This window comes from Dendrobates tinctorius, unplaced genomic scaffold (assembly GCF_039654945.1).
Source record: "Dendrobates tinctorius isolate UK_male_01 unplaced genomic scaffold, ASM3965494v1 ptg000214l, whole genome shotgun sequence".
Taxonomy (NCBI): domain Eukaryota; kingdom Metazoa; phylum Chordata; class Amphibia; order Anura; family Dendrobatidae; genus Dendrobates; species Dendrobates tinctorius.
Window position 1 is genome coordinate 4,577,757 of NW_027361881.1, and position 25,773 is coordinate 4,603,529.

Below are 25,773 nucleotides of genomic sequence, written 5' to 3' on the forward strand. Positions count from 1 at the left end.
CCAATGGCGTCCGGACTCTCCTGCCTCCATTGGGGCCACGGAAATTGACCTTGTTTTGGTCTTCACACCTTCTGTAGTGGGGTGTGCAAAATCACTGATGCCATTGTTGTATATCTGAGTCCCCCCCGCAGCGATCACCACTGATCCAATCGCATATCTGTCCCCGCGCAGTTATCACTCCGCAGTGATTACCACTGATGTCATTGTATATCTGTGCCCCCCGCAGTGCCCTGACACGTGCAGCTGCGGCGCTGATCACCTGATCAGCCGTCGCAATCCAGGAGGCCGGGTTCCCTCTGCAGCTTATTCGGTGAGCACTATAGCTTACTGAATAAGAGGGAATCCAAACAAATTCCCTCATCTCTACTCTTGACACCTCCTTTCCCACATCAGTTCTTAGACTCCTGTCCTTTTCTTTATTGCTATGATGTAGATACCTTTGGAGCCACGGCTTCTGATGGAATCCCTAATTATTTGCCTCGTTCTCCCGCTGTAGAGGATGGGTGGGAATTAATAGACAGTGTGAGGATGAGCTACCCATTTCCCTCTATAGATGCGCTGCCGACTGCACGTGTGTATGGTTGTGTCTGGGGCGCGACGTGGTCGTGGCTGGCTCACATGTAATGTCATTTCTTTCGCTCCTTTGTCGCTTATTTGTTGTTTTTTTTAGCTGCATTCAATTTACTTGGATCAAATATCTGTCTACGTGATAAAATGTCATCTCTCTGAGCAGTGCAGGAATGCAGGCCACCTACATCAGTGGAAATTCTCACTTCACAGCACCCATGTGATGTCACCGCCATGCTGCAGCTGACCACTGGGGGCGTTGTGTGCAGGTACGCTGCGGGCTCACATCATCCTGACGTGAACCCTGTGCAGACAGCCGCCTCTGAGCATTGCGGCTGTAATCGTGTCCTGCCATTCAGTTCTAGCAATTCGTGTGACTGCAGAAGAGGCCGCATTCTAGAGCATGATTTAGTATCCTGCGTCTCTGTAGCATAATGTGAGCGAGGGATCAGAGGTCTGATAGTCCTTGTAAAAACGAGCAATTTTGTAATTTGCTACTTATCAAAAATTGCAGTCATTCATGAGATTTTAACACTTTTTGTTCTCGTTACCTAGGAGACCGACCACTGCTACTGTCTTAACTTGTAAGCACGACTATGAAGCCAGGCAAGATTAGGAGATAACTGCATGCTCCAGCAATCTCACCAGCTTCAGAACCATGCTTACAAAAGCAATACAAAAGTTTGTAAGCACTGCACATATTTTCCCAGCAGCGGTCGGTTTCCAAGGTGACGAACTGTAAACAAGTGTTATCTCAAAAATGGCTGAATATTTTCATAAACATTGAATTACAAAATTGCTTGTATTTAAGACCCTTTTATGACAAATAACCATTTATGAAGATAAGGGTTTCAAGATCTCTGCTTGCTTTCTTTGTATCCCACTGGATAGGAATCTGCTCTGATCATATGATGGACACGCAGCTCGTTACAAGGCACAACTGATAACTGTAACACACCGTATGTCCAGGACCGATCCGGATCAAGAGCAATTCATGAAGATTCCTATTAACTGACAGCAAGCAGAGGCCTCACAAGCCTCGAGGGATTGATCCAGAAAATGTGATGGAAATATGTAGAATTTATTATAAACATATAAATCTTTCCGTCATGTTGATAACCTTTCTTCATTTTGCTACTGTTGTGCTGGTGATGGGTCTCTCTTCTGGGGTACGTCTGACCGGATTGTGCCATGCACCACCCTCGGCAATGATGCAGTGTTTGGTAAGCTGGCGGGTTCCCCCCCCCCAGCAGTGTAGGGCTAGCAGGCAGGTTCCCCCCAGCAGTGTTGGGCTAGCAGGCAGGTTCCCCCCGGCATTGTGGGGCTAGCAGGCAGGTTCCCCCTCACCAGTGTGGAGCTAGCATGCAGATTCCCCCCAGCAGTCTGGGGCTAGCAGCCAGGTTCCCCCCGGCATTGTGGGGCTAGCAGGCAGGTTCCCCCTCCCTGTGTGGAACTAGCATGCAGGTTTCCCCCAGCAGTCTGGGGCTAGCAGGCAGGTTCCCCCCACAGCAGTGTGGGTCTAGCAGTCAGGTACCCCCCCCCAGCAGTGTGGGGCTAGCAGGCAGGTTCCCCCCTAGCAGTGTAGGGCTAGCAGGCAGGTACCCCCCCAGCAGTTAAAAAGCTTGCAAGAAGGTTCCCTCCCCACCAGTGTGGAGCTAGCAGGCAGGTCCCCCCCCCACCAGTGTGGGGCCAACAGGCAGGTCCCCCCTCCACCAGTGTGGGTCTAGCAGGCAGGTTCCCCCCCAGCAGTGTAGGTGCTAGCAGGCAGGTTCCCCCCCAGCAGTGTGGGTCTAGCAGGCAGGTTCCCCCCAGCAGTGTGGGTCTAGCAGGCAGGTTCCCCCCCCAGCAGTGTGGGTCTAGCAGGCAGGTACCCCCCCAGCAGTGTGGGGCTAGCAGGCAGGTACCCCCCCAGCAGTGTGGGGCTAGCAGGCAGGTACCCCCCAGCAGTGTGGGGCTAGTAGGCAGGTCCTCCCCCCAGCTGTGTGGGGCTAGCGGGCAGGTCCCCCCCCAGCAGTGTAGGGGCTAGCAGGCTGGTTCCCCCCAGCAGTATGGGGGGTCTTGGCAGGTTCCCCCCCCAGCAGTGTGGGGCTAGTAGGCAGGTTCCCCCCCCCCCAGCAGTGTGGGGCTAGTAGGCAGGTTCCCCATTAGAAGTGTGGGGCTAGCAGGCAGGTTCCCCCCCAGCAGTGTGGGGCTAGCAGGCAGGTTCCCCCCCAGCAGTGTGGGGCTAGCAGGCAGGTTCCCTCCAGCAGTGTGAGGGGTCTTGCAGGCAGGTTTTCCTCCTCAGCAGTGTGGGGCTAGCAGGCAGGTTCCCCCCTCAGCAGTGTGGGGCTAGCAGGCAGGTTCCCCCCAGCAGTGTGAGGGGTCTTGCAGGCAGGTTTTCCCCATCAGCAGTGTTGGGCTAGCAGGCAGGTTCCCCCCTCAGCAGTGTGGGGCTAGCAGGCAGGTTCCCCCCCAGCAGTGTGGAGGTCTTGTAGGCAGGTTCCCTGCCAGCAGTGTGGGGGGGTCTTGCAGGCAGGTACCCCCCAGCAGTGTGGGGCTAGCAGGCAGGTCCCCCCCCCCCCCCCAACAATGTGAGGGGTCTTGCAGGCAGGGTTCTCCCCAGCAGTGTGGAGGTCTTGTAGGCGGGTTCCCTGCCAGCAGTGTGGGGCTTGCAGGCAGGTACCCCCCAGCAGTGTGGGGCTAGCAGGCAGGGTTCTCCCCCAGCAGTGTTGGTCTAGCAGGCAGGTACCCCTCAGCAGTGTGGCTGTAGTTGTATTCTGAGATCTTGCAGTGTCCATGTCCCAGGATACAGCAATAAACACGACTATACAATCTACAGTAAAGACATAAATTTGGCAGTGACCCAGACCAATAACGCAGGTAATCTGTAAACTTTACAAGGTAATAACTGTCATTGGCGGAAACCCCCCTCAGTGTCTGAATGAACACGCAGGGACACAGTGGACATGGCTGGTCTGCGGGGGAGACGAGTAGTTACTATTGTCGGGTAGATAGTTGGACGCAGTGTCTGCACCCATGTTCCTCGCTGATGCTCCTGTTTATCAGAATTTACAGCCGTGATATCCGCTCCGCTCGGGACGTATTGACAGAGCAATAAACATGGCAGTAAACCCGTACTAGTGCACGATTAATTGCCTCATCTTCATCTCGTGTGAGAGTGATCGGCCCCGGGGTCATCACATATTCTCAATTATCAGATTTATTAGCAAAATGACCCAAAGTGTAATGTAACTGTGCGGTCTGCACCCGAGTCCTCTGGTTGGTTGCCACTTTTTCCAACTTTTTGCTGCTTGTTCCGTGCCAGATTAACAGACTTTCCGGATTATTAGATGTGAGATTTTAAAAAAAATAAATGATTTTCCAAAATTAGTGACTTCTCTCCAGTCTACAGAATAGGTGGTAACTTGCTGATCTCTCGGACCCCTATAAGCCCCTCATTTAGGGCAGTTCTGGTACAGTCCCATTCAGATAAGTGGAACTAACAAAGTGGCAGAAATTTTCGGCAGTGTGGGGAGTTCAGCCCCAAAGCCCATGCCAAAGCAGAGTGATGGCGGCACAGCATTGGAGGGGGGGGGGGGGGTGGATGCTCCTTCATTGGTGCAGTAAGCGCTCCGCTCTCAGAATCCCAGCGATCAGCGTGGCGGCGGCTCCTCTGTGCAGCAGTAAATGACACATCCTTCGCGCTGCAGTATTGGCAACGTCGCTCTGCTCAGATGCGCGGCTTCACCCCCGTGTATCACAGCCGTCTCGTCTTGCCGCATCGGGTGCAATGTTTTCCGATACTGTCACATTGCGACAATTTTTGCATTTTCTGTCGCTTGCATCTTGTATGTGACCTTACTGTCCTGACCATGGCATCGGATTAGGGAATTTTCAGCATCTCTACCTCTCCGGAGAAATGCAAATCTTTTCTTCGATAGAGCAGTGAAATGCGATTGCCATATTAGCAATTCTAATCGGTGGGAATCGATTCAGCGGATGTGAATTGGAGCGGATATATAGAGAAATTGGGGAATTACCAATCAAACCGTTGGGATCTGGTGGAATTAGGTAATAACCACATGAGGAATTTTTTCATTAGCTTTGAGTTTGCATAATGCTGGTCGAGGAGTTTAGATAAAGGCCTGAATATATGGGATTGCTAGTCAAGCCATTCTCCCCCCATCTTTCCCATGAAGCTTGCACATTTCTAGGTCAGTAATCTAGATTGGTGAAACGTGCAATTGCCATGCAAGTAATTGTCCTGAGCGTGCAGCTTCAGGATTCGCTTCCTTGCACATGTTCGCAGTTATGCACGCTCGCTCCGCCATGTTGTCTCATCAGATGGCGAGCGGCCTGCGGACACGGTGATTATTGGTGTTTTGCAGCCGTGTACTCGGGATGTGATGAGGGATTGATCTGCCGCCACCTCGGACCATAAAACACTGATAATTCATGTAATCTTGTCCCGCGCGCTGATTACCGCCCATGACTTGTGATTCTTCTGCCTTTGTTGACGCGCTTGTCTATGTAATGCCGGTATGTTGTGTCGTATTCCTGCCCAGCGCCAAGCGATGGACGTCAACATCTATTGTTTATGAAGGAACTTCTTAAGACTCGGCGCGTATTCTGCGCAGCGCCCGAAGATAACGATCGCAGCCCCAGCTCTGCTCCTTCGGGCTTACGTAGGCAGTGAATGATTGACGGCTGTTTCCTCTGCTAATTACTCACCTTCACTTGTTTTTCTGACTATTATTTTTCTTCCTGGAGGAATTAGATTGTTTGTGCAGCGCCCTCATCCACCCCGTCCACTGTCGCGGCCGCTCGCAGCGCGGCACTGTCACAGCTCTTCACTATCAATGCAGCCATATAATGCTGGCAGCCGCCGCATGTGATCACAACAGCACCACGTGAGCGGCTCCAAAGAGCATCTGACCTGGGAAAGTCCTCTACTAGGATACATTGCAAGACCCCGATAGCCCACAAAGGTAGCAGAGCACAGGATCTATACAGCACATCAGCCCCCATAGATAGCAGAGCAGAAGACGCTATACAGCACATAGCCCCCATAGATAGCAGAGCACAAGACCTATACAGTACATATCAGCCCCCATAGATAGCAGAGCACAAGACCTATACAGCACATATCAGCCCCCATAGATAGCAGAGCACAAGACCTATACAGCACATCAGCCCCCATAGATAGCAGAGCAGAAGACGCTATACAGCACATAGCCCCCATAGATAGCAGAGCACAGGATCTATACAGCACATATCAGCCCCCATAGATAGCAGAGCACAAGACCTATACAGCACATATCAGCCCCCCATAGATAACAGAGCACAGGATCTATACAGCACATCAGCCCCCATAGATAGCAGAGCAGAAGACGCTATACAGCACATAGCCCCCATAGATAGCAGAGCACAAGACCTATACAGTACATATCAGCCCCCATAGATAGCAGAGCACAAGACCTATACAGCACATATCAGCCCCCATAGATAGCAGAGCACAAGACCTATACAGCACATCAGCCCCCATAGATAGCAGAGCAGAAGACGCTATACAGCACATAGCCCCCATAGATAGCAGAGCACAGGATCTATACAGCACATATCAGCCCCCATAGATAGCAGAGCACAAGACCTATACAGCACATCAGCCCCCATAGATAGCAGAGCACAAGACCTATACAGCACATATCAGCCCCCCATAGATAGCAGAGCACAAGACCTATACAGCACATCAGCCCCCATAGATAGCAGAGCACAAGACCTATACAGCACATCAGCCCCCATAGATAGCAGAGCAGAAGACGCTATACAGCACATAGCCCCCATAGATAGCAGAGCACAGGATCTATACAGCACATATCAGCCCCCATAGATAGCAGAGCACAAGACCTATACAGCACATATCAGCCCCCATAGATAGCAGAGCACAAGACCTATACAGCACATCAGCCCCCATAGATAGCAGAGCACAAGACCTATACAGCACATCAGCCCCCATAGATAGCAGAGCACAAGACCTATACAGTACATATCAGCCCCCATAGATAGCAGAGCACAAGACCTATACAGCACATATCAGCCCCCATAGATAGCAGAGCACAAGACCTATACAGCACATAGCCCCCATAGATAGCAGAGCACAGGATCTATACAGCACATATCAGCCCCCCATAGATAGCAGAGCACAAGACCTATACAGCACATCAGCCCCCATAGATAGCAGAGCAGAAGACGCTATACAGCACATAGCCCCCATAGATAGCAGAGCACAGGATCTATACAGCACATATCAGCCCCCATAGATAGCAGAGCACAAGACCTATACAGCACATATCAGCCCCCCATAGATAACAGAGCACAAGACCTATACAGCACATATCAGCCCCCATAGATAGCAGAGCACAAGACCTATACAGTACATTTCAGCCCCCATAGAAAACAGAGCACAAGGCCTATACATCACATATCAGCCCCCATAGATAACAGCACACAAGGCCTATACATCACATATCAGCCCCCCTAGGTAGCAGACCACAGGACCTATACAGCACATATCAGCCCCCATAGATAGCAGAGCACAAGGCCTATACAGCACATATCAGCCCCCATAGATAACAGCGCACAAGGCCTATACAGCACATATCAGCCCCCATAGATAACAGAGCACAAGACCTATACAGCACATATCAGCCCCCATAGATAGCAGAGCACAAGACCTATACAGCACATATCAGCCCCCATAGATAACAGCGCACAAGGCCTATACAGCACATATCAGCCCCCATAGATAACAGAGCACAAGACCTATACAGCACATATCAGCCCCCATAGATAACAGCGCACAAGGCCTATACAGCACATATCAGCCCCCATAGATAACAGAGCACAAGACCTATACAGCACATATCAGCCCCCATAGATAGCAGAGCACAAGACCTATACAGCACATATCAGCCCCCCATAGATAGCAGAGCACAAGGCCTATACAGTACATATCAGCCCCCATAGATAGCAGAGCACAAGACCTATACAGCACATATCAGCCCCCCATAGATAACAGAGCACAAGACCTATACAGCACATATCAGCCCCCATAGATAGCAGAGCACAAGGCCTATACAGCACATATCAGCCCCCATAGATAGCAGAGCACAAGGCCTATACAGCACATATCAGCCCCCCATAGATAGCAGAGCACAAGGCCTATACAGCACATATCAGCCCCCATAGATAGCAGAGCACAAGACCTATACAGCACATATCAGCCCCCATAGATAGCAGAGCACAAGGCCTATACAGCACATATCAGCCCCCATAGATAGCAGAGCACAAGGCCTATACAGCACATATCAGCCCCCATAGATAACAAAGCACAAGGCCTATACAGCACATATCAGCCCCCATAGATAGCAGAGCACAAGACCTATACAGCACATATCAGCCCCCATAGATAGCAGAGCACAAGACCTATACAGCACATAGCCCCCATAGATAGCAGAGCACAAGGCCTATACAGCACATATCAGCCCCCATAGATAGCAGAGCACAAGGCCTATACAGCACATATCAGCCCCCCATAGATAGCAGAGCACAAGGCCTATACAGCACATATCAGCCCCCCATAGATAACAGAGCACAAGACCTATACATCACATATCAGCCCCCATAGATAGCAGAGCACAAGGCCTATACAGCACATATCAGCCCCCATAGATAGCAGAGCACAAGGCCTATACAGCACATATCAGCCCCCATAGATAACAGAGCACAAGGCCTATACAGCACATATCAGCCCCCATAGATAGCAGAGCACAGGATCTATACAGCACATATCAGCCCCCATAGATAACAGAGCACAAGACCTATACAGCACATATCAGCCCCCATAGATAACAGAGCACAAGACCTATACATCACATATCAGCCCCCATAGATAGCAGAGCACAAGGCCTATACAGCACATATCAGCCCCCATAGATAGCAGAGCACAAGGCCTATACAGCACATATCAGCCCCCATAGATAACAGAGCACAAGGCCTATACAGCACATATCAGCCCCCATAGATAGCAGTGTCTCATTGTCCCAATTTCTAATACTGGGCAAGTATCCCTGCACCTAGAGGCAGACAGAGGAGGCTCAGCAGCCATAGTGCGGAGGCGACCTGCCCACACAATCAGTATTTGCATATTGTCGGTGTCGATGCGGCAGGTAATTATGTGATGTTGTCACCGCAGCTTCCCGGGAATTGTTTCCTTCCCTCCATGGGTGATGTAAGAGCTTCCCCTGACAATCAGCTCTTACATCACTGCAGAGGAAACATCATCTCCTCAACCTGCAAAAAGCTGTGGCCCACAGGACCCCTGTGAGGAATACGGGAGTCACCGCTCGCCCACAAAATAGTAAATTTGCCTGTGACTTGAATGACAAAACTGTGCGGAGATAAGCAGCAAAGAGTTCTGCAGAAACAGCGCGAGCATCTGCCAAGTATGAAACCTATATACATACATGATGCGGGCAAGAGGACAGTCCTAGAAATGAGGCCTAGCAGAAAATGGATAGGAGGCATTCTCAGTGATGTCACCGCTGATCTCTGGTGATGGATAGGAGACATTCTCAGTGATGTCACCTCTGATCTCTAGTGATGGATAGGAGGCATTCTCAGTGATGTCACCTCTGATCTCTAGTGGTGGATAGGAGACATTCTCAGTGATGTCACCGCTGATCTCTGGTGATGGATAGGAGGCATTCTCAGTGATGTCACCTCTGATCTCTAGTGATGGATAGGAGGCATTCTCAGTGATGTCACCTCTGATCTCTAGTGATGGATAGGAGGCATTCTCAGTGATGTCACCTCTGATCTCTAGTGATGGATAGGAGGCATTCTCAGTGATGTCACCGCTGATCTCTGGTGATGGATAGGAGGCATTCTCAGTGATGTCACCGCTGATCTCTGGTGATGGATAGGAGGCATTCTCAGTGATGTCACCTCTGATCTCTAGTGATGGATAGGAGGCATTCTCAGTGATGTCACCTCTGATCTCTGGTGATGGATAGGAGGCATTCTCAGTGATGTCACCGCTGATCTCTGGTGATGGATAGGAGGCATTCTCAGTGATGTCACCGCTGTTCTCTAGTGATGGATAGGAGGCATTCTCAGTGATGTCACCGCTGATCTCTGGTGATGGATAGGAGGCATTCTCAGTGATGTCACCTCTGATCTCTGGTGATGGATAGGAGGCATTCTCAGTGATGTCACCGCTGATCTCTGGTGATGGATAGGAGGCATTCTCAGTGATGTCACCGCTGATCTCTGGTGATGGATAGGAGGCATTCTCAGTGATGTCACCTCTGATCTCTAGTGATGGATAGGAGGCATTCTCAGTGATGTCACCTCTGATCTCTGGTGATGGATAGGAGGCATTCTCAGTGATGTCACCGCTGATCTCTGGTGATGGATAGGAGGCATTCTCAGTGATGTCACCGCTGTTCTCTAGTGATGGATAGGAGGCATTCTCAGTGATGTCACCGCTGATCTCTGGTGATGGATAGGAGGCATTCTCAGTGATGTCACCTCTGATCTCTAGTGATGGATAGGAGGCATTCTCAGTGATGTCACCTCTGATCTCTGGTGATGGATAGGAGGCATTCTCAGTGATGTCACCGCTGATCTCTGGTGATGGCTAGGAGGCATTCTCAGTGATGTCACCGCTGATCTCTAGTGATGGATAGGAGGCATTCTCAGTGATGTCACCTCTGATCTCTAGTGATGGATAGGAGGCATTCTCAGTGATGTCACCTCTGATCTCTAGTGATGGATAGGAGGCATTATCAATGATGTCACCGCTGGTCTCTAGTGATGGATAGAAGGCATTATCAATGATGTCACCGCTGATCTCTAGTGATGAATAGGAGGCATTCTCAGTGATGGCACCTCTGATCTCTAGTGATGGATAGGAGGCATTCTCAGTGATGTCACCGCTGATCTCTAGTGATGGATAGGAGGCATTCTCAGTGATGTCACCTCTGATCTCTAGTGATGGATAGGAGGCATTCTCAGTGATGTCACCGCTGATCTCTAGTGATGGATAGGAGGCATTCTCAGTGATGTCACCTCTGATCTCTAGTAATGGATAGGAGGCATTCTCAGTGATGTCACCGCTGATCTCTGGTGATGGATAGGAGGCATTCTCAGTGATGTCACCTCTGATCTCTGGTGATGGATAGGAGACATTCTCAGTGATGTCACCTCTGATCTCTAGTGATGGATAGGAGGCATTCTCAGTGATGTCACCGCTGATCTCTGGTGATGGCTAGGAGGCATTCTCAGTGATGTCACCGCTGATCTCTACTGATGGGTAGGAGGCATTCTCAGTGATGTCACCTCTGATCTCTAGTGATGGATAGGAGGCATTCTCAGTGATGTCACCGCTGATCTCTGGTGATGGATAGGAGGCATTATCAATGATGTCACCGCTGATCTCTAGTGATGGATAGGAGGCATTCTCAGTGATGTCACCTCTGATCTCTAGTGATGGATAGGAGGCATTCTCAGTGATGTCACCGCTGATCTCTGGTGATGGATAGGAGGCATTCTTAGTGATGTCACCTCTGATCTCTGGTGATGGATAGGAGACATTCTCAGTGATGTCACCTCTGATCTCTAGTGATGGATAGAAGGCATTCTCAGTGATGTCACCGCTGATCTCTGGTGATGGCTAGGAGGCATTCTCAGTGATGTCACCGCTGATCTCTAGTGATGGGTAGGAGGCATTCTCAGTGATGTCACCGCTGATCTCTAGTGATGGATGGGAGGCATTCTCAGTGATGTCACCGCTGATCTCTAGTGATGGATAGGAGACATTCTCATTAATGTCACCTCTGATCTCTGGTGATGGATAGGAGGCATTCTCAGTGATGTCACCGCTGATCTCTAGTGATGGATGGGAGGCATTCTCAGTGATGTCACCGCTGATCTCTAGTGATGGATAGGAGACATTCTCAGTGATGTCACCTTTGATTTCTGGTGATGGATAGGAGACATTCTCAGTGATGTCACCGCTGATCTCTAGTGATGGGTAGGAGACATTCTCAGTGATGTCACCGCTGATCTCTAGTGATGGGTAGGAGACATTCTCAGTGATGTCACCGCTGATCTCTAGTGATGGGTAGGAGGCATTCTCTGGGATGTTGCGGCTGGTCTCTAGGATGTCGCGGCTGGTCTCTGGGTTGTCGCGGCTGGTCTCTGGGTTGTCGCGGCTGGTCTCTGGGTTGTCGCGGCTGGTCTCTGGGTTGTCGCGGCTGGTCTCTGGGATGTCGCGGCTGGTCTCTGGGATGTCGCGGCTGTTCTCTGGGATGTCGCGGCTGTTCTCTGGGATGTCGCCGCTTTGATTTCTTACATAATATAGAAATATACTGAAATGTTGTTTTCTTGTTTCTGTTCCCACAGTCGCCCTAATGAAGCCCTGAAGAAAGATTCTCCTGCTGTTGCTACTTTATCAGCTGCTAATCCCTCTGCATCTGCTGTGGCCCCTAATTTATCTGGTCCCACGTCCGTAAAAAGGGCCGATGAGTGGAAGGACCCCTGGCGTCGATCAAAATCCCCAAAAAGGAAACTTGGCATGTCTGGTTCTCCAAGCAGGGGGCGCAGGCGGCGCCGCACCTCAGGGTCCTCCGATTCTGGATCCAATTCATCCAGGTAAATGTGCGCTGATCGCTCTGCGGTGCTCAGTCTGGTCTGATCTGATCCGTACCTTGTGGTCACATCACCATGTCGTTATATATCGCCGACTGACACCTGCGTGCAATAGCTTGAACCCTGGACAAGACTTGTGCCATAGCGAAGTGTTATTCACAACTGAGCGTTTGCTACAATTGTACACAGCCCTGGTAAATGTCCTGCAGTGTATCAGTTCGGAGTCCATGCTGTTAATGGGCCAAACCCTCAGCTGGGAGATATGTGGCATCCTTGCCGCTGAAGTTTCCATTTATTGACTGCAAGCGCAGGAGTAAAACATGAAGTCCTCTCCTTTCCTGTACTGATTTGATGATTTGTGACGTTTCTTTCTCAGATCCTCTTCTCGCTCGTCTTCATACTCGGGATCCTCGAATTCTCGCTCCTCATCGTACAGCTCTTACTCCAGCCGCAGCTCGTTTTCCGGCAGCCGTTCCAGGTAATGTTTACATTTTTCCTTCTTTTTTTGCTGTTTGTATAACTCAGAATCTAAAAGGCAAAATCTTCGCTGTGAAAATAATGCCGGTCCGACAGGTCTGCCTGGTTACCGGCAACTGACACTTCAGGTGTGAAGCCTGTATTCCTGGTTTCTGCATAAACTTGTCAACTTTTTTCTATTATTATTAATTTATTTTTTTTGTTAATTTAAGCGGTGAGTAGGATTTCACCCCCAATCGCTAAGTAGGGCGTTGTATGACGGACACATAGCAGGGGGTGCACTGACACTAGGAAGGCACTACGCCACCGTGTGTGGCTATAGATTGCTGCCTAACTGGGGGCAGTTGTGTAGTGAAGGGCTACCCCATGCAGTATAAAGGGGTCACTCGGTGCCATCGACATCCGCTCACTTCCACATCAGAGGCGAGCTTTTTCCAATGACGTTGTACTGATGGCAGACACGTCACTTGCACCACTCGCCCCCATGAGACTCTCTTTCAACCCCTTTTTTGTAGCTGATTCCTTTATGTCGATTGTTTCTCCTCTATAACGGGGTCTTCCTCAGCTTGTAGTACAGGCAGAGCTGATCTGGAGCCTCATGTCGTGTTCTCCAGCACCCAGCCGCCGGTGTTTGTCGCCTCGTACACATTGCAGTGAGTGCAGCCCCGTGTTTCCTGCACTTTGCAGATTTCGTTGCCTTAATACCTTATACATCTCTTCTTCCCCAGTTCGTTACATAACCTTCGCACTTGCTGCTGAGTTACCACCTTTGTTTTGTCACCTGCTTCTCCATCTTTAGGTCTAGATCTTTCTCCTCATCGCCATCTCCATCACCGAGGCCATCTCCACATAAAGCCACCACAAAAGGCAAGGGAGAACCTACCCCAGCTGCCACCCCCGCCGCTAAAGGGTGAGTCCGAAATAAGGGAGAACCGAGCTCGCATGCACAGCAGCAGCCATCATGCTTTGTATTAGGTACATACTTCATGGCTGTACTCACCATCTGTATCCCCCCATGGCATACATTGCATCCTCTAACCTACAGCAGATACAGTAATGTGCAGAATGGAAGTATATTGAGGATAACTGGAGGCATGCTGCTCAGTGTAGTCATGAAAACCTCCATTCTTTACACTGCAGGATGCACCAGTGCAATAGAAATGCGGTTGTATTTCTTAAGCTATGGGCGCACTTCTAGGACTCCGGCTGAGTCTCCTGGTCTCCATTTACCTTTCCTTTAGTTTATCCATATCTAGATGAACGCTCGACTCAGCTGATCGTGCACGTGTATCTGTGAGCAGAAGGAGTAAACCACTGACGGACATGGCCTATCTTTCACAGAAAGCAAACAGAAACGTGCGCAATCCTTCCCTCTGCTGACGTCACCAGCTGGTGGTCTGTACACATTAGATGGTCGCCAGAAGGCTGTAATATATTTCTGTGTTCAGGGAGAAGTTAATTGTGAAGAAGGTTGCCCCCCCTCCGGCAGCAGCTGCCACCGTCGCCACCGCCACTGCCCCCACAACCGCCACTGCTGCCGCCCCCACCACTGCAACAGTAAAACCTCCAAAGGTCGGACCAGAAGCGGCCAAGACTGGCGAGAAAAGAATCGGCAGAACGAAAGAGCCAAAAAGGAAAGCGCCGCCAAGAAGGTAAGAAACGTAACGACCACCCAAGTGATTTACTGACCTGTCGTCCAATGTATCACACTGTCATCTGCTGCAGGAGGACCGTCAGCGGCAGCATCAGCGGCAGCAGCTACAGCGGCTCCAGCTCCGGGTCTCGTTCGCTCTCCAGATCATCACGTTCCACGTCTGCATCACTCTCGCCTTCTCCATCTGCGTCTCGAAAATCCAGGTATGATGGCAGGACCAGACTGTAGACTGTAGAGGAGTCCACGGATGGAGCCAGTTAGTATAACGTGGCAGTGATGATACCAGTGACGTGTGTCCGGGATTTCTGGACCTTCATTGTATATGGACCTGATGATACTGGTGGAGTTTCCGCCGCCATCGTCCCCTAAATATTACCCTCTACACCGAATATCGGGTGAGGGGCGACCCCCGCGGTAAGAGCCTGGTAGTAATAGGATGGAGCCATATTATTAGGGGCGTTGAGTTAATCATGGCCGTGTTAAGCAGTTACCACTTAAGCGATTGCCTGTACATTATTAGGAAGTGTCTCTTCTGATGTGACCAGAGCCGCTCTGTCACAGAGATCTTAGACGCGTGTCCTAGATCCCTGTGATCATAAAGGATCTACTGTGATCCGCTTTTCTACGCTCGCTGTAATCGCTTCTCTTGTGTTTTGTCTTTATTTTTTTTTGCTTCACATCTGGAAACACGAGCAGGAAATCCAGGTGAGCGTGTCCTCAACAGCTGTGTGCTTTGTAATGGGGCATTCTACCTGTCGCGTCTCCCGCACTTTATTCCGCTGCTATATATCTTAGAAATATACAAGAATATCGTCACTTTCCTTTTCTTGTCAGTTTTTCCCTGCGTTGGTATAAATTTAGGTATGTTTGTTTTTTTTGTTTCCCACCCTTGTGATCTCTATCAGACATCAATACATTTATGCGTTAATATGGTGGTGTGGAACTACAACTCCCAGCATGAAGACACAAGGAAAAACAACCTGGGCAGTGCATGAAAAGTAGTTCCCATGCAGGAGAGGTTTGGAGTTGTAGTCTTGTGTAGGGGAACACACTGGGTACAAGTAACACTCCTCTCTCCGGTGTCAGATGCATCACCAGGAAAACACCAGTGAATTTTGCCGCTCCCTGCGCCGCCGATCTGCTTTGTCTGCATCGTTTCATAAAGAATAAATTGGGGAATTTCATAGAAAACCATTGTATAATTTGGGAGTCCAGGAAGAAAACTGGGAGGAATGAAGGTCGCTCGCCATCTGGGGTGGAGAAAACTGTAAACATTATTCATTCAGCAAAATGTTGTTAGAAGGGAAAGAGACGGGCAGGAAAGTGATCCCTCTGCAGTGCAGCGGGCCCGGCGATTGTGGGCGTCCTAGTCCTCACTTATTAAGGTTTCTCCATTGTTTTTACACCCATTCACATTTGATGTATGTTTCATATTCACTGACAGCAAGCGGATGTGTGGATAATGGTGAAGAATTGAATTGCAAAGTGTAATCTTTCGTCTGGCGGTTGGTGCAGACGACACGTGCCTCCTAGGGGCGCGAGATGACGGGTAATGGCATGGTCTCTGCCCGCAGGTCTCTGAGCGTCAGCAGCGTGTCGTCTGTCTCCAGCGTCTCCTCCTCCAGCAGTTCTGTGCGCAGCGCCGACTCCGAAGACATGTACGCCGACCTCGCCAGTCCCATCTCCTCCGCCAGCTCCCGATCCCCAACGCCTTCACAGCCGAAAAAGGAAAAAGGTAACTTACTACCCCCGGATAGCCCACCCACATTCCTCCATAGTCATTGCTCCCTCCAGTTCATTAATGTTGCCATTCTCTCCATTCTTTGTAGCATCTGAAAAAAACAAAAAGAACGATCCGCGGCCTAAGGAAGACAAAAGAACCCGCGATCCCACGGCTGCCGCCATCATCCCTGCAGCACAGCCGCCAAAAGCTGCTCCAGTAAAACTGCCGAAACCCATCAGCAGCAGCAAAATGGTTCCCCAGCCCCCGGTGGCACCATCCCAGCCCCAGAGCGGCTTCAGCGCCCACAAGGACATCAAGCTGACGCTTCTGAGCAAGGTGATGTAACGCGCCTGGCACTGCCGTTAGTCACACATTTACAGAAGTTATGACATTCCTGCAATTCTTCGGCCTCCGCAGGGTTACGTTTCCTCATTTACGTTACGTCAGTAACTTCCCATTAACCAGAGCAGAAATATTCAACGGAGGATTCGCTGGCTGTTGGCCAAGCGGGAGGATGTACTGCACAGAAATCCCGTTACATCACTGATGCGCCGAGCAGCGGCCCGTACTTTCCTGCTCCATCCTCATGACAACGGGGAAAGTCTCTGATGCTCCAGTCTCGTATCCAAATCCTCAAAGTAGTCGGAGCGATAATCTCCTCTTAGGAAACCCTGGTGACCGTCAATATGGCCACTGCGTTACAGCAAAACTTTCTGTACAAAGTTTTGGAAAGTTTTGTGGCGGCCATATTGGTGCTCAATTCCAAGTCAGACGTGTTTGTCGCAGCGGTTTTAGTTCTTAGGACACCACTGTATGTTTAATATTGCTGGACTCAGTCGTACACCGAACCCCTGCAATAATGAGGGTAGTAGTCCCCCAAGGATTTATCACTCTGAACTTGGTGGGTCACAGCAAACCAGCAATAACAATTTGAGGTAATTTCCATCTTTTTGGCCCCGGGATCAGATTCGGTCCATAAGCTGTGACCGATATACCGGATCATAACTCTCATCATTGTGTCTCCATACAGAACACTGATAAGGGAAACAGGAAGCGGTATGAGCCCTCAGACAAGGAGAGGCCGGGCTCGCCCCCTACCAAGAAAGCCAACATATCCCCCGAGCGAGGTAAGATATGGGGGGTGTAATGTGGGAACAGGTGGTGCCTGCTCGACCAGGGTCAACACCAATATAAAGCAAATGTTTGATACAGAAAACTTGTCAGGAAACAAGACAAAACGGGAAACCAAATGTCGCTGCTGTTGAGATTAATCTGCATCAGTCCGTGTTCACATGGCTGTAATCGGCCGTTGGGGGGAGTTTTCATGCAGTTTGTGTCCTGGTTTCTTATTCACAATAACAAGCGGTCAGATTAAACATGTTATGATCACCAAGCACAAGCAGTCTAAAGGCGATGACATCCCTGACCGCTGCAGCTTCAACACTTAAAAATGTGATCACGAAACGTCCGACTGATTGAGCTGTCGACGGCCTTCTAGGAGAATCGATGGGGGTCCAAGGAGGCGAATCGATAGAAGGAACATTGGAAAGTGGGTATGAAATGTGCAAAGTAATGTCATAGAAAGATCTTCAGGTGAAGTCCTCAGGAGCGATGGGACCGACACGTACTGTGCTCTGCATTAAACGGGGCACAAACCTATAGAAAAGTTCCTCCCGTATACAGCGACACACGGCGCAGGAGCCTATGAAGAAAAGTGCCCACCACCTACAGCGATGGACGGCCAGGAGCCTATGGAGAAAAATACCCCCCATCACATCGACGAACGGCCAGGAGCCTATGGAGAAAAATACCCCCCATCACATCGACGAACGGCCAGGAGCCTATGGAGAAAAATACCCCCCACCACATCGACGAACGGCCAGGAGCCTATGGAGATAAGTGCCCCCCATCACATCGACGAACGGCCAGGAGCCTATGGAGAAAAATACCCCCCATCACATCGACGAACGGCCAGGAGCCTATGGAGAAAAATACCCCCCACCACATCGACGAACGGCCAGGAGCCTATGGAGATAAGTGCCCCCCATCACATCGACGAACGGCCAGGAGCCTATGGAGAAAAATACCCCCCATCACATCGACGAACGGCCAGGAGCCTATGGAGAAAAATACCCCCCACCACATCGACGAACGGCCAGGAGCCTATGGAGATAAGTGCCCCCCACCACATCGACGGACGGCCAGGAGCCTATGGAGAAAAATACCCCCCACCACATCGACGGACTGCCAGGAGCCTATGGAGGTAAGTGCGCATCGACGGACGGCCAGGAGCCTATGGAGAAAAGTGCCCCCCATTTACAGTGACTGAAGGCACTGGAGCCTATAGAGAAAAGTGCCCCCCATCTACAGCGATTGACTGCCCAGGAGCCTTTGAAGAAAAGCGCCCCCCATCTACAGCGATTGACTGCACAGGAGCCTTTGAAGAAAAGTGCCCCCCATCTACAGCGATTGACTGCCCAGGAGCCTTTGGAGAAAAGTGCCCCCCACCTACAGTGACGGACAGATAGTCTCCCTGTGCAGATCCGCTGATTCTGGAGCTTTCGCCGTCGCACCTGTTGAGCCCCTGTGTAGGGAGGAGACCTCCATACATCATGGCGGCCAGCAAGGGCAGGACTGGACAGACGTGCGGATGGTGGGGAGTCGGGACTGTAACATAGACCCTGACATTCTGCGATCCTGATTTGCACAGATGGCGGCTCTCGTCTTACTGGATTCCTCAGGAGGAGCAGACATGGGGCCGATGTGATTATTTTTCTCCTTTTGTGATTTCTGTGCAGTTTACACAGCGGGGGAGGGGGGGGGGGGTCTTCTCCGCTACGTGAAATCTGCAGAGGATAAAATAAGCTCCTGTCACCCGGAAAGGAAAGGTTCCTGTACTAAATCCGGAGCGCGGAGTATATATAGAAAGCGGAAGATTTCTATAATTAGAAGTAGATCCGGGCGCAGATTGTCAGGACGTGTCACACACGTTATCTTGTGCCTGTGTGATGTTCGAGGTGCAGGGGTCTCCTACAAGGGGTCTTCAGCTGTGCACAGGATCAATAAAAAGATGCGGATTAATGGGGGATGCCCATCTGCTGTGACCCCCACTGATACAGAGAACAAACGCTCCATTCATTGTCTACGTCATGGCTGCGCTTTATCTGCCAGTCGTCCCATATACAATGACCGAGCAAGGCCGCCCCCCCCAGCGATCGGGGAGTTATCACCTGTACTGCGGAGACGTTACCATGTACGGGGTCCATACCTGCTGCAGGAGGAAAGCAGACGTGCACTGGCACTATTGTCGTCTTGATCACATGCTTCATGAGCCGCCTTTACCATTTTTCCAGCCATGATGCGTTAATAATTTTTTTTCCTTGTCCTCTTTTCAGCAGCAACGCGAGACCGTAAGCAAATGGGAAAACCACCATCGCCGAAATTTGATCGCCAGCGGATGCCCAGTCTCAAGCCGCCTCTCACTCAGCCAGACAGGTACGTGAAAGGTGCCCCACACAGCGCCTCCCCTGTGCACAGGTTGTACGCAGTATTGCTGCTTGGCCTTTCTGCGTGTGCGCGATTGCCCTGTCCTTCTAGACTGTAGACTTGTAGCAAACCCTCAGCTTAGATGTTTACATGGCTGCATCTTGATATGTTGTGGAATTGCTAGTTGAGCAGTTAACGGATTAAGATTTATTTTGTTTTTAACCGTAATTCGTGCTTTTGTTTTCTTTTTTTTTTCTCTGCTGCAGGAAACGTCCGGCTTCTCCGCCAATGAAGGGTTCCAGCAAAGTCACCAGCGTCCCAGGGAAAGCTCCAGAGGTGGCCCCTTCTGCCGCCGCTGCCAAAGCCGGCAAGTCGAGCACGTTATCCCGCAGAGAGGAGCTTCTCAAACAACTCAAAGCCGTGGAAGACGCCATCGCTCGCAAGAGAGCCAAAATACCCGGAAAAGTATAGCGGCGGGGCCCTGGGCCCCCAGGAACGTCCACAGAGACACTTTTTTTTTTTTTCCTACATGTGCCGTTGTGGTTTGGAGCCACTGATTGAGTCTGGCCACTAGGAACCTACAGCAAGCGAAGCGGCGATATGTGGAGCAGGGGCATCCAGCAGACGCAGCGTGACCGATGTGACGTCACTCTTCCGGAGGAGTCGTTGAAGTTTTTATTTTCTGGGTTACTTCGTTTTTTTTGGTCTTACGGCCCAATCCCAAAACTGCTGCAAGTCTCCCCCGACGCTGTCTCTTTATCTGTCTGATTGCCCCCTAAGATGATGCGATCTGAGGGTCTCCATCACCTGTTAACTCTCCCCCTCCCCGGTTTATTTGATGAGAATTTTGAGGTTTTTATTTGTAGAAGTTTGCCCGTTTTATCCGGTGAGGACCAGAGCGAGCGGCGCGGTGCAACAGCCGGTGCAGTGCTCTGTCGGTGGGATCCGTCTGCCTGTTCACATTTTGGGGAGGGGGGGACAGGAGATTTATCCATAAAATAAAGTATTTTGATAAAACATTTCCTGCTGTGAAATATTCAGTTTACCTTGCTCCATATGTAGGAAATAACAATGACTCCATTCAGTGTTCGGGCGGTCTCGGCCAGACGGGAGACCACCATCGTAAGAACGGGAGAAATAACTGAAGGAGAGAACCTTTCAGAATCCCGGTAATGGTCCGCTACACGAATGAAGAATTTTGAGATTTCCTGTCCGATCCCAGACTCATTCCTAATGTAATCACCCTCTACCTCCAGGAGGAAGCAGCTGAGGGTTCCTAAAATACTGGGGTACAGAGGGGTCGGCGGCACTGATTAACCCCCGAAGGGTTCAGGGAAGATAAGAATGTTCAGGTCTTCCTTGCAGCAGCCAACGGAATAGACGCCATTTCTGAAATAGCGCCACTCCCGGCCTCAGGTTGTTTTTGCTATTGCATCTTGAGTTAGTCACTACAACTGCACAATTTACTGTCAGCTTTTTGTAAAGCCGTTTCTACATCCTCGATTCACGGCTCAGATCCAGACTGTCCGCGGCGGGGCTCCTTATAAGACTTGGTCCCCCTCCACACATCTGTAACCAGCACCCACCTTAGCCCCAATCTGTGGGACCCATCACAAAATCCCCAAAAGGAAAATGCCTTTAACCTTCCCAATTTAAAGGGACATTACCTCCAAAATACAAAAAAGAAAATCAAATGTTATATGAGTAATGTGTACAGGATCCAATTTTTTTTTTTTTAATTTAAAAAAACTTTAATGGGTAAGACTACAGGATGCTGCGATTTTTTTAATTTTTTTTCTTAAAGGTGGTACATGGAAAAAAAAAAAAAAAAAACACTCATAATGAATAACATATGTTCGGGCTCTATCAGTTTTTTTCCACTGACAACACTTGGACCAAAGATATGGTTTCTGAACATTGCAGGAAGCTCAGAGAAATAGCTCAGAACGAGCTCACTGACAGGTATTCAGTTAGCTCCTTCTGTTCAGAAGGCAAATGGTGGAAAATTTCTAACCACTTCTGGATCAACCACAGGCTATGAACGCAGAGTCGTAAAATGTTATTGCAAAGTACAATCTCTGCACTACATTTTAATATTTGTTGACTACTGCGGCCAGACCGACCTGGAATATTGATTTAAAAAAAAAAAAAAAAAAAGTTTTCTGTTTGTAGGCGAGCCGCCCCTCATTACACTGCCCTCAGGAAGTGTTCTCATAGCGGAGGCCTGGCCCCGAGGTATTTGGAAATGCCAGGCTAGGTCACAGCTATTTCATTGTGTTACCCGATGACAAACACTAATCGCTGACCCTAATTAACGCCGCACATGGCACCCGGACTGGCATGATGATGGACGGGGAGTGTTGGCAGAGGGACACAATCAACACTTGGAAACGTAAAAAAAAAAATACATTGGACAATCCGATGTGTGAAAACGTATTCTACGCAGGCTATGACGACATGCTGGGAGTTGTAGTTACACCAAAAAAAGTTTATTTTTAATACCTACTTATAAGTCACAACTTAAAGCCACATTCAGAAAAATTCCCATAGTAGTGCCAGGTGGTAACTTGGGCTTAAAAAGCTGTGACCAATGCAGGAAGTGTTGCCATGGGGCCACTGACGTCACAGACCGGAAGATCGTTTGCCTGGTGTTTGGCCATAGCTGGCCTCATTTGTGGTCTACCAGAAAAACCGGTCTTCTGCCCAAAGCCGCCGATCCTGGGGGGGGAGTCCAAAATAGCTTAAAAAATGGGGGGGAAGGGTTTTCGCATGATTTGTGCTCCTATAAGGACTTTTCCTGAGTCCCTATGACGGCGTCTCCACCGCACGGCCGCTCCGCTTGCAAAGGCGTCAACGGGGCAAAAATTAAAATTCTAAACAATGGAGATTTTACTAAAAGTTGCCCAAACCCCACTTTTGTCTTCACCCTATAAATTTGGAGGCGGCGAACAAGAAAAAAAAAAAACGTTATTAGAGCAGAGCCGCAAAATGGAGCCGCTCCGAGGTCTCTGCGGAATCCAAAAAGGTTACAAATTGACTCCTTTAAAGCTGAAACGACGGCAAAATCCCAAAAGTTTTCCTTTAGAAAAAAAAAATTAATCTTGTATTTGCTGCTGTTTGTTTTTTTGTTTTTTTTAAACTTTTTCATAACTTTTTCCAAACTTTTTTTTTTTTGTTCTTTTCTGTATAGTTTTTGGTTTGTTTTCTTTGTTTTAGTCCAGCTTTCTTTGCTTCTTTATTTTATAAATAGTTTTGTTTTTTTTTGTATTTGTTTTATGGCCTCATTTTACAAAACCAAAATGTCCCAATTGTTTGTTGTGATTGGAAATTCTCTCTGCCCCGCAGAGTTCCCAGGGTCATTACGCCGGGCTCGTCGGGGGAACGACACTGCAGCCTGCAGGGAGATTTACAAACTGCCTCATTGAGGAAAGCGGAAAAAAAAAAATATATATTCAGCTAAATTATAAATAGACGAGGCGGCTGCAGTGAATGGAATGCAGCGAGTTCTCTTATCCGAAGCTTTACCTGCGAGTGACAAGGAAGTCGCATGAGTGTAAAATCAAACTTCCCTTTTACGTAAGGTGGAGGTGGAGACTTCTCTTCACCTGGATTTTCCAAGGGAGGATTCAGGTTTGTATATAAAATGTCAGAGCCACAGGACAACAGCAGAACTCAACTGAGCATCCCAAACCAACCCAGAGCATCACATCTGCTGCACCAGCGAGACTCCGGGAGAAGACCGCAGCCACCATGCACAGTCTGGTAAGCGACCGCTCTCCCCCTGTATCAGTGGGATCCCCATCAGACGCCCCTCGCCGGATATGGGGTCTATGCAAAATGATGGAGCCTTGGGCAGGAATTATGTTAACGTTATGTAGATTGTGACATCTAGAGGCCACATTTGGAATTACACCATTTTTTTAGGAAAACGTTTTTTGTTCATGTGCTATATTCCGAGCGATGCACATTTGGGGTCAGAATATTTAAGGGAGGAAAAGTTTGCTGTTCAGATCTTACATATTGAGGTTTGGGGGGGAAGTAAAGGACTTCTTCTAATTTTTTGTTATTTCTGCTTTTTTTTTTTTTTTTCTCCAGTGGGTCATCTTATTGTTGGCACTTTGCTCCATCACCGTCTGCAATGCGAAGCATTCGAAGCCCAAGAAGCACCAACATAACCACCACCATAATCACCACCATACCCAGCCGGAGAGCAGCTACTGCTTCAGCGAAGAAGACCTGGAAGAGAAACCATCAGAGGTCCTCAATCACTTTGTTAGCGGCAAGATGCGCTGGGACAGATACACCGCCGTGAACATGGTGTCTCATCTGGAGAACTTGGAGAGTAGAAGAAAGAGACGCCGGAGAGCCTCACAAGCCACCTGCCCAGAACTGAAAACGTTGCAAAAAGGACTAACCACCAACGAGCGCTCCATCTCACCATGGACCTACCGGTACGTACCCTCCACAGAAATCGGTGTAAGCCACGACATTTATCCTGGAGGCTTTAGCTAGTTACAGCTTGGCATTGGGTAGCAGTAAATGGGATTAGGTCTCTGGGGATGAACTAATAGATGTTTGCAGCTGTAGTAGTATAAGGTCCATCTCTTCTAACCGCTCTCGTTCACGTCCGCAGGATTGACACCGATGAGAGTCGTTATCCTCAGAAGTTGGCCTTCGCTCACTGCCTCTGCAATTACTGCATCAGCTCCGAATCCGGGATCGAAACGTCAGCCTTGAATTCGGTGTTGGTGAAGCAGACGATGCTGGTTCTGCGTAAGAAGAGCTGTCCGCACGACGACGCCCTGTCCACCTTTGCGCTGGAATACATCAGTGTCCCGGTGGCGTGCACCTGCTCCGTGCCGCGGTACGACTAATCTGCTCCTATGGAGCCCTGATCCTACGACTTATCCAGACACCCGGTCGTGACTATGTCACACAAAGTTTGTTTGTTTTAGAACACGATATGTCTGATCGTCACTGTGTAATGTATTCGGGGGAAGTTGCTGAATTAGCAATTCCCTAATAACTTGTGTTTGGGTATTTCAATTACCCACTATATAGGATTCCCAGTAGGGAGTTGCTAGTTAAGCAATTCCCTGCTATCAGTGTAAAGTGAACCCTTACATCCAGGATGATTCGCAGGTCGAATCTTTGTTACCTTGATTCAATACGTAAATGTCATGTTTATTAAGCCTCCATAGGTTGGCAGCTGTTGTGGAACTATAACTCCCAGCATTTGCTGAACCCCCCCCCCCCCGTGAGGCGCACAGTGTGATCTCCATTTTCGGAAACTTTACTGCTATAATATAGCTGATTGCCATTAATCTCTTCTCGCTCGTCTCTGGATCAGGGTCCCGGGGAGAGGAGACGTGATTTATTTTTTAACAATATAGCAGATAAATATTTATTTAATTATTTAATAATATTTAATATATGAAGTTGTGCTGAGGTTTATATTATTTATTGTTTGTCACGTTGTGATATCAGAATGGCGCGGTGCTGTCCGTCACCTGCGTCGTCTTCTCACCGCTGAGTTTTGCATTTGACGTTTGTGTATCTAATTAAAGAAAAATAAAATGTAACAATTTTCAAAAAACGATGATTGTTCAGTGTCATCTTATAGATGCGATGCTGTGCAGTGTCAGAGGCGTAGAGGAGTCATAACCAGGTCACCCTGATTACAACTATGGTGGTGCCCCCTAATGGTGGATGTAGGAGAACCTCAGCAGATGACAGCTCTGTTACTAAAAAAAGTCTCTGTACAAAGACCAACATTGACATTACCGCCATATGGTCAGTGGTAGATACCAGTCCTGCAGCACATTTAGGAGATTACTGCACAGTTATAGATGGGGACTTAAAGCTGATGATCTTTCTGATGGAATCGTTAACTTTTCCATCTGGCCCAGACCGACATGACGACTTCTCCAGCCAGGACTCATCTGCAGAGATTACAGCACAGACACGTCTGAGTTCTCATATTTCCTGCACCGTCCCCATGTATCCCCAATATTCACAACCCCTCATCTTGCTAATACCTCAATACAGAGGCACCGCTGCAGTATGTGTCACCATTACTGACCCTCCTGTGTGTCCTCTATTTTTCCCCCCTACTGGAGACCAATTTTCCTCTTTTGTTCACATCGTACTTTGAGTGCAATGAAAGTGCTCCACA

The 25,773-nt window shown here is 49.2% G+C and overlaps 2 protein-coding genes across 4 annotated transcripts in view; both read left to right on the forward strand.

Moving 5' to 3' along the window:
* The window catches only part of ZC3H18 (zinc finger CCCH-type containing 18), a 90,377-nt gene extending 69,760 nt beyond the window's left edge, over window positions 1-20,617 (forward strand). For 2 of the 3 annotated variants that reach the window (XM_073554931.1, XM_073554932.1), the window contains exons 10-19: window positions 12,013-12,261; window positions 12,635-12,736; window positions 13,535-13,645; window positions 14,184-14,387; window positions 14,461-14,592; window positions 15,964-16,124; window positions 16,219-16,448; window positions 17,143-17,239; window positions 19,508-19,607; window positions 19,865-20,617. In XM_073554931.1, coding sequence (XP_073411032.1) covers window positions 12,013-12,261; window positions 12,635-12,736; window positions 13,535-13,645; window positions 14,184-14,387; window positions 14,461-14,592; window positions 15,964-16,124; window positions 16,219-16,448; window positions 17,143-17,239; window positions 19,508-19,607; window positions 19,865-20,069 — 1,591 coding nt within the window. In that variant the 3' untranslated portion in view covers window positions 20,070-20,617. The remainder of the gene's footprint in view (window positions 1-12,012; window positions 12,262-12,634; window positions 12,737-13,534; window positions 13,646-14,183; window positions 14,388-14,460; window positions 14,593-15,963; window positions 16,125-16,218; window positions 16,449-17,142; window positions 17,240-19,507; window positions 19,608-19,864) is intronic. The other variant, XM_073554933.1, reaches the window with a different exon arrangement.
* A 124-nt stretch (window positions 20,618-20,741) lies between these two features.
* On the forward strand, window positions 20,742-25,142 carry IL17C (interleukin 17C). The gene is made up of 3 exons (XM_073554948.1): window positions 20,742-23,360; window positions 23,694-24,049; window positions 24,232-25,142. Exons 1-3 carry the CDS (start codon window positions 23,349-23,351, stop codon window positions 24,470-24,472), a joined length of 609 nt encoding a protein of 202 aa, XP_073411049.1. The 5' UTR covers window positions 20,742-23,348; the 3' UTR covers window positions 24,473-25,142.
* Window positions 25,143-25,773: the final 631 nt, after the last annotated feature.